This window comes from Pelodiscus sinensis, chromosome 3, assembly GCF_049634645.1.
Source record: "Pelodiscus sinensis isolate JC-2024 chromosome 3, ASM4963464v1, whole genome shotgun sequence".
In the NCBI taxonomy this organism is placed as follows: domain Eukaryota; kingdom Metazoa; phylum Chordata; order Testudines; family Trionychidae; genus Pelodiscus; species Pelodiscus sinensis.
Genome location: NC_134713.1, coordinates 193,893,171 through 193,909,888, shown reverse-complemented (window position 1 = coordinate 193,909,888; position 16,718 = coordinate 193,893,171). Strand labels below are relative to the sequence as shown.

The 16,718-nt window shown below is 49.4% G+C and overlaps 2 protein-coding genes and 1 long non-coding RNA gene across 9 annotated transcripts in view; 2 read left to right on the top strand and 1 right to left on the bottom strand.

Annotated features, from left to right (window-relative positions):
- DZANK1 (double zinc ribbon and ankyrin repeat domains 1) overlaps positions 1-5,091 on the top strand; it is a 47,761-nt gene extending 42,670 nt beyond the window's left edge. For all 5 annotated transcript variants that reach the window (XM_075925763.1, XM_075925760.1, XM_075925764.1 and 2 more), the window contains exons 19-21: positions 3,851-3,978; positions 4,489-4,563; positions 4,861-5,091. In XM_075925763.1, coding sequence (XP_075781878.1) covers positions 3,851-3,978; positions 4,489-4,563; positions 4,861-5,026 — 369 coding nt within the window. In that variant the 3' untranslated portion in view covers positions 5,027-5,091. The remainder of the gene's footprint in view (positions 1-3,850; positions 3,979-4,488; positions 4,564-4,860) is intronic.
- On the bottom strand, positions 4,454-7,053 carry LOC102457518 (baculoviral IAP repeat-containing protein 5). Its single transcript, XM_075925766.1, has 4 exons — positions 6,896-7,053; positions 6,670-6,779; positions 6,095-6,212; positions 4,454-5,779 (listed from the first exon to the last, which is right to left on the bottom strand). Exons 1-4 carry the CDS (start codon positions 7,016-7,018, stop codon positions 5,696-5,698), a joined length of 435 nt encoding a protein of 144 aa, XP_075781881.1. The 5' UTR covers positions 7,019-7,053; the 3' UTR covers positions 4,454-5,695.
- An 818-nt stretch (positions 7,054-7,871) lies between these two features.
- Positions 7,872-16,718, top strand: part of LOC102458821 (uncharacterized) — a 21,175-nt gene continuing 12,328 nt past the window's right edge. Inside the window, exons 1-3 of one of the 3 annotated variants that reach the window (XR_003088482.2) lie at positions 7,872-8,522; positions 8,642-8,723; positions 10,212-10,262. This is a non-coding gene — a long non-coding RNA (uncharacterized LOC102458821). Of the gene's footprint in view, positions 8,724-10,211; positions 10,263-16,718 lie in introns of all 3 variants that reach the window. The other 2 variants (XR_012903051.1, XR_001367933.3) reach the window with 2 other exon arrangements.

The following is a 16,718-nucleotide window of genomic DNA, read 5'->3' as shown; positions in this document are numbered from 1 at the left end:
CTAGGCAGTTGCCTAGGGCGCTGCCGGCCCGGGCGCCCGATGATGACATCATGGGGCGCCCCGTGATTACATCATGGCCATTGATGGCTGTGCAGGTGGGGGCACTGATTGCGCCTTCCACCTGGGGCACCAGCTGCCACAGCCGGCCTCGGGCCACTCCTGCCGGTACATGTGGGCACACAGCTTTTAAGCCAGTTCCCGGTGAATACTGGTTCCTGTGGTGCTGCCTGCCTGCTCCCATCCCCATGCTGTTGCCTGTGTCAGAGGCAGCAGCGGCCAATGTCCCCAGCCATTACACATTTACAAGCCAGATTTTTCAGCAGTTACATGTATACTTGAATAAACAAATTTTTAACAGCCCTAGTCCTGTCTTGATTTTTATTAAGAAAACTAATAAACATAACCCAACAAACTGGCCCAAAGTCAGATCACTGCAGAACTTCTAGGCTTCTACTCCAAGGTATTTAGGATCCTAACTTCCACTGATTTCAATGGAAATTAGGGGCTTAAAAGAACCTCTACACTAGAAATGCTACAGTGGCACTACAGCAGCTGTTACTGTACCATAGACAATTACTGCAGTGACGGAAAGGGGTTCTTCTGTTAGGGTTCTCAGTCCACCTGTCTATGAGGCAGTAGCTAAGTCAGACGAATTCACCATCGTCCTACTAGTATTATAGTGGGGCTTAGGGCAACTTAATGACCTCCTATGGGACATGACACTTTTCCCAGTTGTGAACACTGTAGTTAAGACTAACTTTGTACTGTAGACCAGTCCTCATTTCCAGGCTCTGGGCCTTACTGCCACTACTTTTAAAGAAAAGCTATTCTCTTCCAAAATAGATGACAATATATAAATTCACTGTGGTCCTACCACCTACACTGTAGTAAGGAAAAAAGTAACCGTTGTTGAAGCCACCTTTTGGATTAGGGTGAAATCCTTAGCAGAATTGTCACAAGTGTGCCCTGCTGTATACCTCATCTAGATGGCCCTACACCATAACTGCACAGTGATAATCAGGGCTTGACAATCTATGTACAGGCAGTCCCCGACTTACGTCGGATCCGCACTTACGAACGGGGCTCTCTCGCCCCGGAGGTCGAGGTAGCGGATTGCTACCTGCGAGCTCCGGGCCGAGAAAGCCCTGTTCGTAAGCTGCTCCGTGCCCCTGGTCTGCTGGAGACCATCTCCAGCAGACCAGGGGCACCGGGCAGGTTCCTGCGCTTCTGAGGCTTTGCCAGAGCAAAGCCTCAGAAGCGCGGGAACCGCCGCTACTGCTGCTTGAGACCCGGTGCCTGTGGTCTGCTGGGGACAGTCCCCAGCAGACCACAGGCACCGGGACTGAAGCCGCAGGGGTGAGGGAGGGGGGTGTCCCGCGCGCCTCAGACTTTGCCAGAGCAAAGCCTCAGAGGCACGGCACCCCGCTGCCGCTGCTGCTCTGCTCCCCGTGTCCCTGGTCTGCTGGGGGGGGGGGGGGGCGCGGATAGTGTGCCCCCCCCAGAAGACTAGGCTTTTGTTTTGGACCCTGGAGCAGAGCAGCTGGGGCGCTGCGGATTGGTCCTGCAGCACCCGCTCTGGACACTACTGGACCAACCTGGCAGCACCCCAGCTGCTCTGCCCCAGGTCCTGATTCAGCCGCTGCTGGTCAGTTTCAGCAGTGGCTGAATCAGGACGCCTGGGGCAGAGCAGCTGGGGTGCTGCTGGGTTGGTCCAGTAGCGCCGAGGAGCGGTGCTACTGGAGCAACCCAGCAGCACCCCAGCTGCTCTGCCCCAGGCGTCCCCAAGTCAGCCGCTGCTGAAACTGACCAGCGCTGACTACAGGAAGCCCGAGGCAGAGTTGCTCTGCCCCAGGCTTCCTGGAATCAGCTGCTGATCAGTTTCAGCAGCAGCTGACTTGGGGAAGCTTGGGGTTCTTAAGTTGAATCTGTATGTAAGTCAGAACTGGCGGTCAGTTTCAGCAGCGGCTGAATCTGGACGCCAGTTCCGACTTACATACAGATTCAACTTAAGAACAAACCTACAGTCCCTATCTTGTACGTAACCCGGGGACTGCCTGTACTCTACTCGCTCATGGCGAGTAGATTACAACCCGGAAGAGCTGGGTTCGGGTGATCTGCGCATGCACAGATTGCCGGACAGTGCAGCTGGCGAGCGGGGCTTGCCGCGGCTCAGCGAGCTCTGGTGATAATTATACTGCACAATAGAATAGGAGCTCTGAGGTGAAAGCAGGTTGGGGAATTCTCAATTGGCCAAATCCATCATCATAAGACTCCCACCATCTCTGCCTGCAGTTGTGTCCATAAAGCAGCTGCAACATCACACTTCCAAATGGGCGGAGAGGCCTTGAACCCTCTCTCCCTCATACGCTTGCTCAAGTTTTGTGCTAGGTGCAAGTATGAGGAGAAAAACCTCAAAATGCAGGGCTGTGTCTAGACTGGCCAGTTTTTCCGGAAAATCAGCTGCTTTTCCGGAAAAACTTGCCAGCTGTCTACACTGACCCCTTGAATTTCCGCAAAAGCACTGACTTCCTACTGTAAGAAATCAGTGCTTCTTGCGGAAATACTATGCTGCTCCCGTTCGGGCAAAAGCCCTCTTGCGCAAATCATTTGTGTAAGAGGGCCAGTGTAGACAGCACAGTACTATTTTGCGCAAAAAAGCCCCGATCGCGAAAATGGTGATCGGGGCTTTTTTGCACAAAAGCGCGTCTAGATTGACACAGATGCTCTTCCGCAAAAAGTGCTTTTGTGGAAAAGCGTCCTGCCAATCTAGATGCTCTTTTCCACAAATGCTTTTAATGGAAAACTTTTCCGTTAAAAGTATTTGCGGAAAATCATGCCAGTCTAGACGTAGCCCAGAAGTTTAGTTTTCTAGCCCTCTTTCAGAATATTAAAGTAGATTTTAGAGACTGACCAATGTGTGAGACAACAAAAGGAAGTTAGTTATAGAGTAGGGATATTGGATATCGAGTTATTGAATAGTTAAGTAATTGCATGAATTCTTATCAGTTATTTGACTATTCTGTAGTCACTGGGGGCGGGGCCAGCAGCCAGTGCAATCTGGCCCCAATCCCAGGGAGCCTTTGGCCACCCCACACTGCTGAGGTAGCATCACAGGGTGGCAACAGCTCCTGTGCCTAGGGGAAGGGGGTGGTCAGAGCTCCCTGCAGACAGGGGCTACTGCTCCAGGGAGGGGGAGGGGAGGCTGCCACAAAGCACAGACCCCCACCCTACCCCTCCCCAGACAGAAGCTGCTCCAGTAGCAGCCCTTGTCCACGGGAGGTCTGAGTTCTGTGGAGAAAGGACAGCCTCTGTCCACAGGGACCTTGGACCACCCCCACCACCCACCTCTAATACAGACAGCAGTGCAGGGGAAACCAGCTTTTAAGCCAGCTCCCGCCCTCCCCCCCAGCTTGCTGCCTCTGATACAGAAGTAGCCCCGGGGAGGGATGCGTATAGTCAACAAGATTAACTGATAAGCCTAGGCATATCAGTTAATTGTATAGTTGACTACCCATCAACATCTGTTGTAAGGGTTGAATCTCTAATCTGGACTTCTCTCCTCTGGCTTTGGTCAGTGACAGCCTGCATTTGCCAGGGCTGGAGCAGTCATGGGGAAAAACTGGTGGGCTGGAGCATTGCCAGACCAGAAAAAAGCAGAGCCCAGCGCTGTAGAAGTCCAGTAGCTGGCAGCAGGGAGTCCAGCCTTGACCTCCCTATGTCCAGTACATTCCCAGGTTCAGGACCAGTCAAGTCCTAAGTGTATTCAGCCAGAGATGTTCACCCTGCATTAAATCAGGGAGGCAGGTTGAAACGTATCACTTTTCAGAGCTAGTCTTTCTGTACGTTCCAGGGAGCTGATCCCAACTGCACCAACAGTGAAGGCCGACCTGCTTTAACAGTTGCTGTCCTAAACAGACATGATGAAGTGGTTCCAGTTCTCGTGCAGAAAGGTGCCGATACCGACCAGCAGTCAGGACCGTAAGTGAACAGTCCCTAATGAGAATCCTCTATAGAGCTTAGTTGTTAGGGTAACAAGGCTTAGAGTTCACCAAAAGGGACTAAAACCTATAGTTAAAGTAACTGTGAATCACATTTTAAAAGCCAAACATCTACACCAGTTAAATCAACAGACAAACCACGCTCCTTGTCTTGCTTTTTGTTGCCTCTTTCATGGACCAGCTTTGAAAACTAGCTCATTTTAGTTCTATAAAGCTCAATCCTCCTCTTAAGCCTTCCCCTCAATCTTCCTGTCCCTGGTATTTTTCCTTCTCCCCTCCCAATGTTCTCATACCCCATTTTCTCTCCATCAAGAGAGATGAGACACACCTTACTGGAGTCTACCTTTGTTGGTCCCTGATTTTCCCATGTCATTTTAGGTAGCAGACTATTAATAGAGATAAAACATTCCTCCAAGTAAAATCATGACATTAAAAAAAAAAACAAAAAAAAACCAAAAGGGGTACTTCAATTTATTTTCCTCCCATACAGGCATAACAACACAGCTCTGCATGAAGCAGCTTTGCTTGGATTAGAGGGAAAGAAATGCATCAGTGTCTTATTAGGGTAAGTTCTGCTATTGTGGCATCCAGTACCACTCTGGGCTATGTGTAATGCATCACACAGGAGACAGTAACCTGTATGGGCTTCATCTCGTAAGAAGCTGAATGCTTTCAACTTCTGTTAACTTAATAGCTTGCTATATACGTACAACAGGATTCAAGGGCTAGATTCTGATGTGATCTCATTACAGCATGAGTAAGCATCTAAATCTGACCCACTGTGATTTGCTTTTGGGTTCTAGTAATTTGAAACAGTTTCCTTTTCTAAAATAGGTTGAACAAACTTATTCTTTATTTACAGCTGCAATGCAAACATTAAAAAGAAGAATGAAAAAGGGCTATCAGCATATGACTTGGCACTGAAGACTGGGAATGAGGAAATAATTTCAATGTTCGCTAGCAAGATCGGGCAGGGAATGCTGGACAAACTGACCAAGCCCAAGAATATCAGTCTGGCCCTAGCTTGATTGTAGCTTTCTTATCCAATGTGCTGGATGTGTTTTTTTTGTTTTAAGTCTTCAAATACAAAACACACACCCTGACTCCAAGGGCTTAGAATCAAGCAAGAGGCTGACTACTTGTGATCTTGATATCAAAAAGTATCTTATACTTGTAAAAACGACAGGATTGAGCCCAAGACAGTAACTGTGCCTTTTAGATTAGGAGGATGTTGGAAATCTTAAATGGATTATTCACCACTTCCACAGTGGTACCCCAAAACAGCATTTACTATGTTTAACTCATTTTAAAGTAAAAAAATGAATTGTTAACTATTCTTGTAGGAGAGTGTTACATTTCACCATACAATACTCAATCTGAGCAGTTCAGTAAGTCATTGGGGATTAAGTTGCCTTTAGACGTGTCAATGTGAGAGTTTCAAAGGAGATCTAAGAGATTTAGGAACACAAACCTCATTGAAAGCCAAGCGGAAGCATTCCAAGTCAATGGTAGCTGCAATCCTAAATCCCTGAAGTGATTTATAAAAATCCCCCCCTTTGTTTATAAGTACACATTCCTTTGATCCTTCCATGAACCTTCCATGAAAGGGATCAGAACTACCACCACCACGCAGGCACAGACAGCTCTAGAGAACATATGTACAAGTCAGACACACTGCATACATGCAAGTCAGAGACCTAAGAGACCAGCTTCTCAATATCACGACGCACACGCTTGGATTCTTCCTTGAACTCCGTCACTTTCTGAGAAATTTGATTTTTCTGAAAAGAGCAAAAATAAAATTCCATCAGCATAGTACAGGCAGCATTGTGCTCAGCTTAGTGGAAAACACCAGGGCACTACAGATCAGCATCCCCTCTCTCCACCTCCCCCCACCCCCGGCAAAGGCAGGGAACTGCAAAGGGACATGCTGGCTGGCTTAATACACAGCAGAGGGGAGAGTAATGAAGAAGAGTATCCTGGGCAAGAGGACAAATTCTATGCTCCGGATACTTAGCAGGTCCTTAGATTGGAGACTACATTAGCCTTTCAGAATGGCAGATCTAAAACACACCCCAATTCTGAGCTGTACATACAATCATGTTTCTCATGCGTTCCTTGTCCAGTTTCAGGAACTCCTGCAGTGTCAGGTCATCAGGGTTCTTACGGAGGGAGAGAAAAGCACACCCAGAGGAATGGTTTCTGTGTTCCTCCCTAGAAAAAGGAGACCATGGTCATGTTAAGGGCACACAAGTATACTGAAACGCTTTACACTGGAGTATCAGGGGGTAGCCGAGTTAGTCTGTTATAAGAAAAAAAAAACAGCAAGCAAATGGTCTCGTAGCACTTTATAGACTAACAAAACATGTAGATGGTATCATGAATTTTCATGGGCACAACCCACTTCTTCAGATGACCAGAGCTCATCGGAAGTGGGGGGTTCTCGGGGGCTCAGGCTCTCGGGGGGGTCAGAAGTGGGGGGCTCTCGGGGGGGGGGGGTGGCCGGAAGTGGGGGGCTCTCGGGGGGGGGTGGCCGGAAGTGGGGGGCTCTCGGGGGGGGTGGCCGGAAGTGGGGGGCTCTCGGGGGGGGGGTGGCCGGAAGTGGGGGGCTCTCGGGGGGGGGGTGGCCGGAAGTGGGGGGCTCTCGGGGGCTCAGAGCTGCGATACTTACACAGGGTCATCCTGCGGCTCCCAGCCTTCCAGCTCCTTGAAGCAGAAGAAGCACTGGACCACGTCGGGCCCGTTCTCGCTGGGGCAGTGGATGAACCCGGCTGCTGCCATCTGGGGGGGGGGGAGAAGAAATCCGGGATCAGACGAGCGCCTCCCCCCACCCGTCCGCTGGGGCTGGCGGCGAGCGCAGCACCAGCCCCCCCGCCCGCCGGGCCCCGCCCCCTCACCCGCTCCGGGGTGCAGGCGCAGCCCTCGGTGAAGGGCCAGCTGCGGTAGGTGGCCAGGCGCGTCTCGCGCAGGTAGAGCTGCCACTCGGCGGGCAGGAGCGCGGCGGCCGCCGGGCGCCTCATCTTCAAATGCGGGTGGCGGCGCGGGGGCTGCCGGGAGTGGGCGGGGCCGCGCGCGGGGCTCCAGGCAGCGGTTGCTTCAGGGCGGCCGCGCGAGCCGGGCCGTTATAGGGGCCGCCCCTCGTGCGAGGCGGGCGCGTCACAGACACGGGGCGGGGCTGCCAGGCTCAGCGGGGTGCCAGGCCCGGGGGGGGGGGTTGGACGGGTGGGGGTTTGTGGGGGGTGCCAGGCCCGGGGGGGGGGTTGGACGGGGTGGGGTTTGTGGGGGGTGCCAGGCCCGGGGGGGGGGGGTTGGACGGGGTGGGGTTTGTGGGGGGTGCCAGGCCCGGGGGGGGGTTGGACGGGGTGGGGTTTGTGGGGGGTGCCAGGCCCGGGGGGGGGGGTTGGACGGGGTGGGGTTTGTGGGGGGTGCCAGGCCCGGGGGGGGGATTTGGACGGGGTGGGGTTTGTGGGGGGGTGCCAGGCCCGGGGGGGGGGTTGGACGGGGTGGGGTTTGTGGGGGGTGCCAGGCCCAGGGGGATTTGGACGGGGTGGGGTTTGTGGGGGGTGCCAGGCCCGGGGGGGGGGTTGGACGGGGTGGGGTTTGTGGGGGGTGCCAGGCCCGGGGGGGGGATTTGGACGGGGTGGGGTTTGTGGGGGGTGCCAGGCCCAGGGGGATTTGGACGGGGTGGGGTTTGTGGGGGGTGCCAGGCCCAGGGGGATTTGGACGGGGTGGGGTTTGTGGGGGGTGCCAGGCCCAGGGGGGTTGGGGGATGCCAGGCCCAGGGGGGTTTAGATGGGGTGTGGCTGTGGGGGGTGCTAGGCTCATGGGGGTGTGAATGGGAGGGGGCTGTCGGGGTGCCACGCTCATGGGGGGGGGTTGGCTGTGGGAGGCTTTGAGGGGTTTCATGCTCATGGGGGTTTTGTTGTGGGGAAGGACCTACAGGGGAAATTGGGGCCGTGAGGGTTGTGAAGGTGTCAAGGCTTTGGGGGTGTTTAGATGAAAGAGGGACTGTGGAGGGTATTGGGAAGGTGGGCTGATGTTGGGAGGTGTCAGAACTGTGAGGGTGTTGACCTGAAGAAGGGGCTGGGGGGTGTCCATGGAGAGATGTCAGGGGTGCCCCCCTCCCATCAAAACCCATATGACCCTGACCCTCAACCCCCTTATGTTAAAATCAGTGTTGGAGTGTGGACCCGAGGGAGGGGTTTGAGGGTGCTGGGATCATGGGAGATATTGGGGTGCCAGGGCTGTTGGGGTGTTGACAAGTGTCAGGACTGTGGGGGATATTGGGATGCTTGGGCAGGGGTTGAGGTGCACTATCGTAGGTAGAGGTGTTGCTCTGTTTTGCCCCTGCCCTACTGTGTGGTGGTCTGAGGAGCAGGATAAGACTCACCCCATCCAGAGGACAGGGCACAAGCGGTGACCTAATGACCCATAAGTCTGAGCCTGTAACCAGAAATGGAAGAGCTGGATGGTTTGGGTCTCTGGAGGCAGAGATTGGACCCTTACGGGAGCAGACACAAATGGGTGAAACCTCAATTGATACAGTTTTACTGGAGTTTTACTGAGCACTGTTGTTACTATTATTTGTTTTGCCATCATGGCAAGGAGCCTGTTACAAACCAGGACTACTTTATGCTTGGCAGTGTACAAACAACATCGCAGTCCCTGGCCCAAGAGGCTTAAGATATAATCATGAAAGCTAATTTTGTTTACTGCTACTTAAAGGTGACATTTTTATATTATAATTGAGGAGGGAGGGAATTGTATAGTTAGGAAGCTCACCCTGTCTGCACCAGGGTTAGCCCTGTTAATCTGAACTTGGTAAAACAAAAAAAGCAGTCATGTAGCACTTTAAAGCCTAACAAGACGGTTTAGTAGGTGATGATGAGCTTTCATGGGGCAGACCCACTTCTTTAGACCATATTCTGAAAGTGAAATGGCATGACCATTACTATTATATAACAGAGGGATACAATGAAGAAGGAAACAAATCAGCTACATAGAATAGAAGGTGGGGGCTAAGGGAGGAGAAAGAGACAAGGAAGGAGGAAATTGCTTATTGTAAGAGTCAATTAAGTGGCTAATCTGGAGTTACTACGGCTATCAAAAGGTGGAGAGGCTGTCTTTGTAATTAATTATCTAAATTAACACCAACACTAAAGACTGACCTCAGACCTGGCCTAATGGTGGCTGTTCTAAATAAGTGTAGTGAACTGGATTCAGGTTCACAGACCTCTAGGGGATTTGTAGGGATAGGGGGTAGCTGCAAATTGTGGCTTGTTTGAGGAACAAGCTGGTACCTGATTCCTGAGTGAGGCTAAGTTAACATTGAGGTTAATATTCTGAGATAGATGATGGTTGAGCTAAAGATGAGGTGTGTGGGGAAGTTGGGAAATACATTTCTGATTGTCTTCACTTAACTTCGTTCTGTAAGGTATTTATATACAGAGTAACCTCATCTGACACACGGTGAGGTACTCTTGTGTATTCATTCTTATGAGCTGGTTCCCACAGAATAACACTACAAAAGGTGGTGGTGGTATTGCTGCTGGATTTACAAAGAACCACACAACCTGTCTACGTGTAGTAACTGCCTGCTAAGATTAGTACTTAATTTGCATAAATTATCTCTTATTGGCATGTTCAGCTTGACTCTAACTTTAATAACAGGTACTGAGTCCCTTAGGCTGATCCTTAGCAATCCAGTCCAAAGGGAGTTCTGTTTTGTGAACGTTTGCCACAATTGACAGATGTATAAGAGCCTCTGTGTGGGTGTCTAATTTGCAAGAAATCAAAGGTTATGCTGCCTTTTTGAGGGAGTTGGCCAAAACCTGTTTTTCAGTTCCAATGAAACTCACTGTAAATACACCTTGATATTACACAACTATTTTCCTGAAAACTTTCAATGTCATTTACATGATGTTTGTTCTGGATCACCTCAGGATTTTATGGCTGCCATCACATATCATATAGGCAGTTGCCATCTTTACTCATAGTACTAGTGGGCATACTCGAGTCAGGGTGGCATCCTTGTCCCTTTTACATCAAAGGCAAAACTCCCATTACAATCTATAAGGCAAATAGTTCACTCATGTTGTTTGGGTCCAAAGTGAAAGTTGAGCAGAAAAATATTGTTTCTTTGTCATGGGCTGACCATTGTGTTTTTTTTATTCTGTCAGAACAATGAACTTTTTTTGTTGGTTCTGTTTCCAGGGTGCCATGGGGAAGAATATTGTGCAGCTGAGAGACTGCTCTAACAGCGTGGTAAGATTTTACAGTGATCTTTGGTCTTCTGCTGTTGATATGCTGGGCTTCAGACACTTTCTATCCTGGCTTCGGCTTTATCTTCATAGGCCACAATGATAAACTAATTTGCTGCAACAGAGGAGACAAAGTACTCCTGGTGGAAGTCTGGTAGGGAGTCTTAGGATACGTCTGCGCTGCAACACTATTTCAAAATAACTAGCGCTATTCTAAAATAACGTAGTCCTCGTCTATACTGCAGGCAGGTATTTTGAAATAGTGTCAAAATACTGTCAAGCTGGAGGATTTCTTACTCCGACTCCTGTAACCCTCATTGTATTAGGAGTAAGGGAAGTCGGAGGAAGAGTACTCTATTTCGAAATAAGTACTGTGTAGACGCTCCCTATTTCAAAATAAGCTATTTGGAAATAAGATATGCAATTGACGTTTAATTTGCGTACCTTATTTTGAGTTAAGCCCTGCAGTGTAGACACACTCTTACTGTTCTGCAGAATAAAGAGCTTTTGATGTTAAAAACTCTATGGTTGTGGAGGTTATTTCACCACAAGGGTCCATTGTGATCATCTAATCTGACCTCATAACACAAGCCTTAATGAATGTTTTGAACTAGAGCATGTATTTTAGAAGTATATTCCATTGGAAAGTTTTCCAGTGATAGAGAATCCTCTACTGTTCCTGACAAGTTGTTCCAATGATTATTTCCCCTTTCTGTTAAATGTGTACCTTATTTTTACTCTGAATGTGTCTAATATTAGCTTCTAACCATTGGGATTTTATATGGTGAAAGGAGTAACCTTTTCCCCCATTATAGTGTCCACAGTTACACACTGCAAAACTCTTTTGAGTGATAAAAGATTGGTTAAGCACTGACATGTCCATTTGATGTGGGGGGGTTGCTACACTTCAAAGGCGGAGGCACCCTTATAGACTAATTGAATAGTCGATGCAAATTGAATAGTCGTTGCAATTAATCTAAATGTGACATCCCTAACTGCTGAAAACATAGGCCTTAACTTTTGAGAAAATTATTTATTTTTGCAAAGAAATCAAAACTATTTCATCCTCTCCCTCCCTATGTCAGAAAGATTATGTTTGTAATCCAAATTCTAAATGTACGTTCCTGTGAGGGAAATAGCTGTGCTTTGATCTATGAACAGATCAGTTGTATGCTGCTCTGTTTAACTCCAATCCAATCGCACGGAAGAAACGGTCTTGTTTGTTTCCCCCGAGATCACAAGTGAATGATGGCACAATCAAGCTTTGGACTTATTATACTTATCAGCTGACTATTTTGCTACGGAGGGGAGGGAATCCTCTGGAATATCATTACTTAGATAATGCATTGGCATTTGGGGTGGGTTGTGCTCTTGGCATAGAAGAATTGGTAATGATGCTAGACAATATTGACTTCCCAAGGTTTGACAAATTCTCTGGTTCAGCACCAGTCAGGTCCCAAGGGTGCCGGACTAGAGAGGTTCAACCTGTATTTTAGTTTGTGCATAATCAGTAGACCTATTAGCTAAGTTTTGATTGCAGATTTGTTATGGTTAGTAATTCACGAGCCAGAAAGAACCAATCTTGACTTTCAGATGGTAGGCTTACTCTTCAGGGCTGTCAGATAAAGTCCATTGTTTTACTTGTAAATTGAACCAATTTGGTCAGGAAATCATAGAGACATATCAAACATGGAATCTCCTTAGTGTGATTATTACTGAGAAGAGTCTATGGGACAGAGCATGAATCAATGGATTCATAGTGCTCCAAAAGTGCTGGGAGGGCAGAAGAGGAGTAGGAAGTGCGGGGCACCAGTGCGCCTGAGGCATGGGGGAAGAGGGGCTAAGGCTACATCTAAACGACACTCCTCTGTAGGCAGAGGGATGTAAATTAGACATTTCGAAGGTGCAAATGAAGCGGGGATTTAAATAACTCATGCTTCATTTACATAATTGTGTCATGGTGCTGTTTCGAACAAGTGCCATTTTGAAACTGAAACTGCGGTTTAGACGCAGTTTTTATTCAACGGGGCGATTTTTTTGAACGATCCTGTACTTCTCATATCCCCTCTTGGTTTGTACTTTTGAAATGTCTAATTTACATCCCTCTGCCAACAGAGGGGTGTAGTTTAGACACAGTCTAAGAGGGGGTGCGTTGGCCACAGGTGGAACCCCAGCGGGCCGCAGGTCCCCCATCACTGGAATCATGCAGCCCTTTGCAACGAAGGAGGGCCACTTATGGGGCCCACTCTGGTCTTGGTTGCCCATCACTGATCTACACAGACTTTTGCATTGGTTTAACTAAGGTGATTTAACATCACATTTTTAATTAAATTGGTGCAACATCTGTATACAGACAAGTACTAAAGGTTTTTATTGTGCCCAGTGTAATGAGACCGAGGGCCTGTTGTTGCTGCTGCATTAGAAATAATGTCAAACCCAAGCACAACATGGACTATTAAAGGCATATTTACAGCAAAGTTCAACATTCTCCACCAACGTTTTTGAATGAATGTAACAAGCAAAAGAGTTATGCTGTTGGGTTAAAGAACTTTTCACAGCACTTTGCACAACTGTATGCTTATCTCTATGGGGAAATCTAATTATTGTAATTCAATATAAAAAGACATAGTGCTTGTACCAGCAGCCGCTTCTGCAGGTCTGGTTGCAGAGCACTTCTGTTGTAACTCAAAATGCAGCCAAAAAAGTTTAAAAATACGTGTGCTAGGATTATCTATGCAACTTGTATATACATCATTCTAGCCTTTAAATCAGGGGTGGGGAACCTCAGGCTTGGGAACCAGATGTGGCCCCCGGCTTGCCTGGATCCAGCCCCCGAGGCTTAGAGCCTCCCCCCCCAGCATTGGGGAGCCTGCGCTGGTGTTCCAGCCCCCAAGTTCCCCATTGCAGGGCTGGAGCACACAAAATCTACTAGGCTGGGCTCCCCTAGGCTCTGGTAGGAAAGGGGAATGTGGGGAGTATCTTTCTCCTCATTTGAGGCCACGTCAGTGAGGGGTTGTTTTCCTCACGTGTGTGTGGCCCCTGACTGGTTTTTCTGTGGGTCAGCGGCCCTGGCCCAAAAAAGGTTCCTCACCTCTGCTTTAAATGCAAGCTCATAGGTTTAGATTTGAAATCCTATGTAATCATGAGTCTAGGATAGCAGCATGGCCTCCCTCTGACCTGGAAGAGTAAGGGTCCTCTAAGACCTCTTGGTGGGAAGGTCCAGACTCACCCAGCCCTGCCCGCAGGAAGGCAGGACCAGGAGTATAAGAGCTCAGAGCTCAGTTGGAGCCCAGATGCCGAGCAGGCCACATGTTCAGCACAAGCTCCCATAGAGAAGGACCTGGCCATGCTGCCCTCAACAGGAGGACTGGGTTGAGCTGCCAGGACTCCAGCTGGCACCCAAAGACTGCTTAGCACCACCAAGACTGCTGCCAGGGCCTGAAGATTCGCAGGGACCCCAAGGACCCTTGCTGGGTCCCGAAGACTAGACCGATCCATCTGGGCCCCTACCCGAGCTGGACCCAGAGCCCATGGACTCACTGTCAGCACCTCTGTCCCCAGCTGACCTGGCAGAACAGCCGTGGAGCCAGGTAGAGCCTCGGGGAGAACTGGGAAGCAGAGTTCCAGGGGTAGCTGACCTCGGGCTGGCTGAGGAGATGGAGGTCAGTTGGGCAGCATGTTGCAGTCAGGATCCCTGCTGACCCACTGACCTGATCAGCGTGTTACAGTCGGGACCCCCTCTGACCCAGGGGCAGCCTCTACTGCCACTGTTAGGGCCCTGGGCTGGGGCGCAGTGAATCAGGTGGGCCTGTGTCCTCCCCCTCCCCCCCCCGCCACCATTCCTCACCTTGGTTGGCAGGTTTACCCCCTCCTCCCCAAGTAGACCCGACCACCGTTCTGCCTGTAAACAGACCTGAGCCCTAGACTGGTGAACTATTTGTATTGTTTGTTGCCCCGCCCTGACCAAGGGCTGGGCCTTCTGAACTTGTTTGTTTTTGCCCTGAAGCCAGGACTTGGGCTGGACCTACAGACTGTTAAACAGCTTTTGGGTGCCTGCGCCACCCTGTACTCTGGGCCTGGGCAAAAAGGGAGACCTCTAACTGTCTCTTTATGGGCCTGAGCTGTAACGTCTACAGATCACATTATTAAAGATCCTTTGTAAATGTGTGCATGCAAAAGGCTAGAATGAAGGTTGCATATTTAGCCTTAACAATTTCATTTCCTGACTTTGGCATGCTTTCTTGAAGAATCTCAACTATGTATTAACTCAGTGTGTTACACCAATGAGGCTGCGTCTAGACTGGCAAGTTTTTGCTTTTGCGGAAAAACTTGCCAGCTGTCTACAGTGGCTGCTTGAATTTCCGCAAGAACACTGATGATCTCATGTAAGAAATCAGTGCTTCTTGTGGAAATACTATGCTGCGCCCGTTCGGGCAAAAGGGCCAGTGTAGACAGCTCAGATTTGTTTTGCACAAAAAAGCCCCGATCGCGGAAATGGCGATCTGGGCTTTCTTGCGCAAAGCCGCGTCTAGATTGGCACAGACGGAAAAGCGTCTGTGCCAAAAGTGCTTTTGCGGAAAAGCGTCCGTGCCAATCTAGACGCTCTTCTCCGCAAATGCTTTTAACGGAGGTCTCTCCTCCATGTTGGTCTTCTCTCCTGAGCCTCCGGTATCTTGCTCCATCTCTCTCTCTCTCCTCCTCCTACTGCCTCCCCCTCCCCCTCTCTCTCTCTCTCTCAGCTCTCCTCTGCCTCCTGCCTCTCTCTTTCTCTTCTCTTCCCCCTCCTGCCTCTCACTCGGGGGACCACGGAGCCCAAACAGCTGTTTGGGCTCCACACTCTCCGTGCTGCATGGGGAGCGTGGAGCCCAAATGGTCGCTTGCGCCACTTGCTCCCATGTGGCGGCCTGGCTGAGTGGTGCAGAAGTCAGCCGAGTGCCATGGCAGGAGGTGAAGGGGGGCGGGGCGGTGACGTTCATGGCCATGCAGCATGGGCTGCCCAGAGGGAACAGCCAGCATTTCAGGCAACAGCGCCCCCCAGAGGGAACAGCCAGCAGTTCGTTACAGTCTGTCAGACACTGGGCTATTATTAGTCTTGGTACAGAGGGATAGTGGCCATAGTGCAAGTGATAGTCCTGGTGGAGAGGGGACTAGTGATTATAGTGCACATGACATGGGTGGTGCAGTTTGTCCCGTTGGTCTACAAACCACCACTCCACCATCTGTTTGTGGTTGTGTAAAGAACAGGCACACAAAAGAGATGTTGTAGTATATGTACCAGACATGCGCAATTCCTAGTCTTTGTTTGAAATTTGGATAGTACAGGCAATACTATCAAAGATAGTACAGGCAATACTAGAACTCCCAGGAGTAATAAGTTTCCTCTGTCAAGGTGAAGTGCCTACCATGATTGACCAAATGATTTAGTGCTCAAAGAATGATAAAACTATTCATTTTACCTACTCTGGCCTGCTCAGTGGATGTTGCAGATCTAGATGCAAGATGACCCAAATGAAATAGACAGCTTCCCTAACATATACAGGTAAGGCCTCTTAGAAAATTTCAAGTGAGGAGGAAGGTGAAATTCAGTCAATAGTCACAAAGGTAAGTTTGCTCAGCTGCACTTGGTGTGCCAAGGTGCTGGTTTGGCAACTGAAATTACACAGCTGTACAGCTCAGTGGAGCTGCTACATAACTCTAATTGGTGGGGTGTTGTTGGTTTTCTAATCTATGATAAGATTGCTGGGTAGTCCAATGGCTGAGGCACAGAGGAACGGAAAAGGAGGCTTGGTAGAGAATGGTAGGTGTTACGCTCTGCTAGAGGGCTGTAGCTATTCCATAGAAAGCCAGCTGGCCCATAGAGATTTGTGGGTATGCTGGTTTTCCTACTAGTGGCCTTGAATTGCAAGGAGCCACTTGGGAGCTCAGAGTTCTGGGTCTCTTTTTCCATGTATGTAAGATAGGTTCAGTATGTGAGAAGAGGCCTATTTTGGGAAAAGGAGGAGACTGGAGGCACTCCACAGTACAACCATAGCTGGTGCTTGGAGAGACAAAAGGTTAACATTCCTGAATGTAAAACTTCCTTTTTACCTCTTCAGGCACAAAGAATCTGCTCTTTGGACTCCTGCCCCCTCAAAGGCCTCATGTTGGGTGACTGTCTAATGGAGAAAGGCTGTGCACAACTCCCTTGGGAGCCAAGAAAACTGCACCCTAGAGAATGCACTGTTTCCCAAAGACTGGACATACTGCCTCCTCAATGTTACCAGTCTAAGGCAATCACCCTGCTCTCCTGTAGCGCTCCATTAGAGTGTGGGAATGTCCCAAACAATCATTTTTAAAGGAAACTACAGTTTAATAAGCTTTTCTGCATTCTCCCTGGTTAGCTGATCAGCCTAGAAGCTGAACAGTGAGAAATGTTATAGCAGTTTGTCACAAGTGAAAACAAACTTCATATCCTATAGAG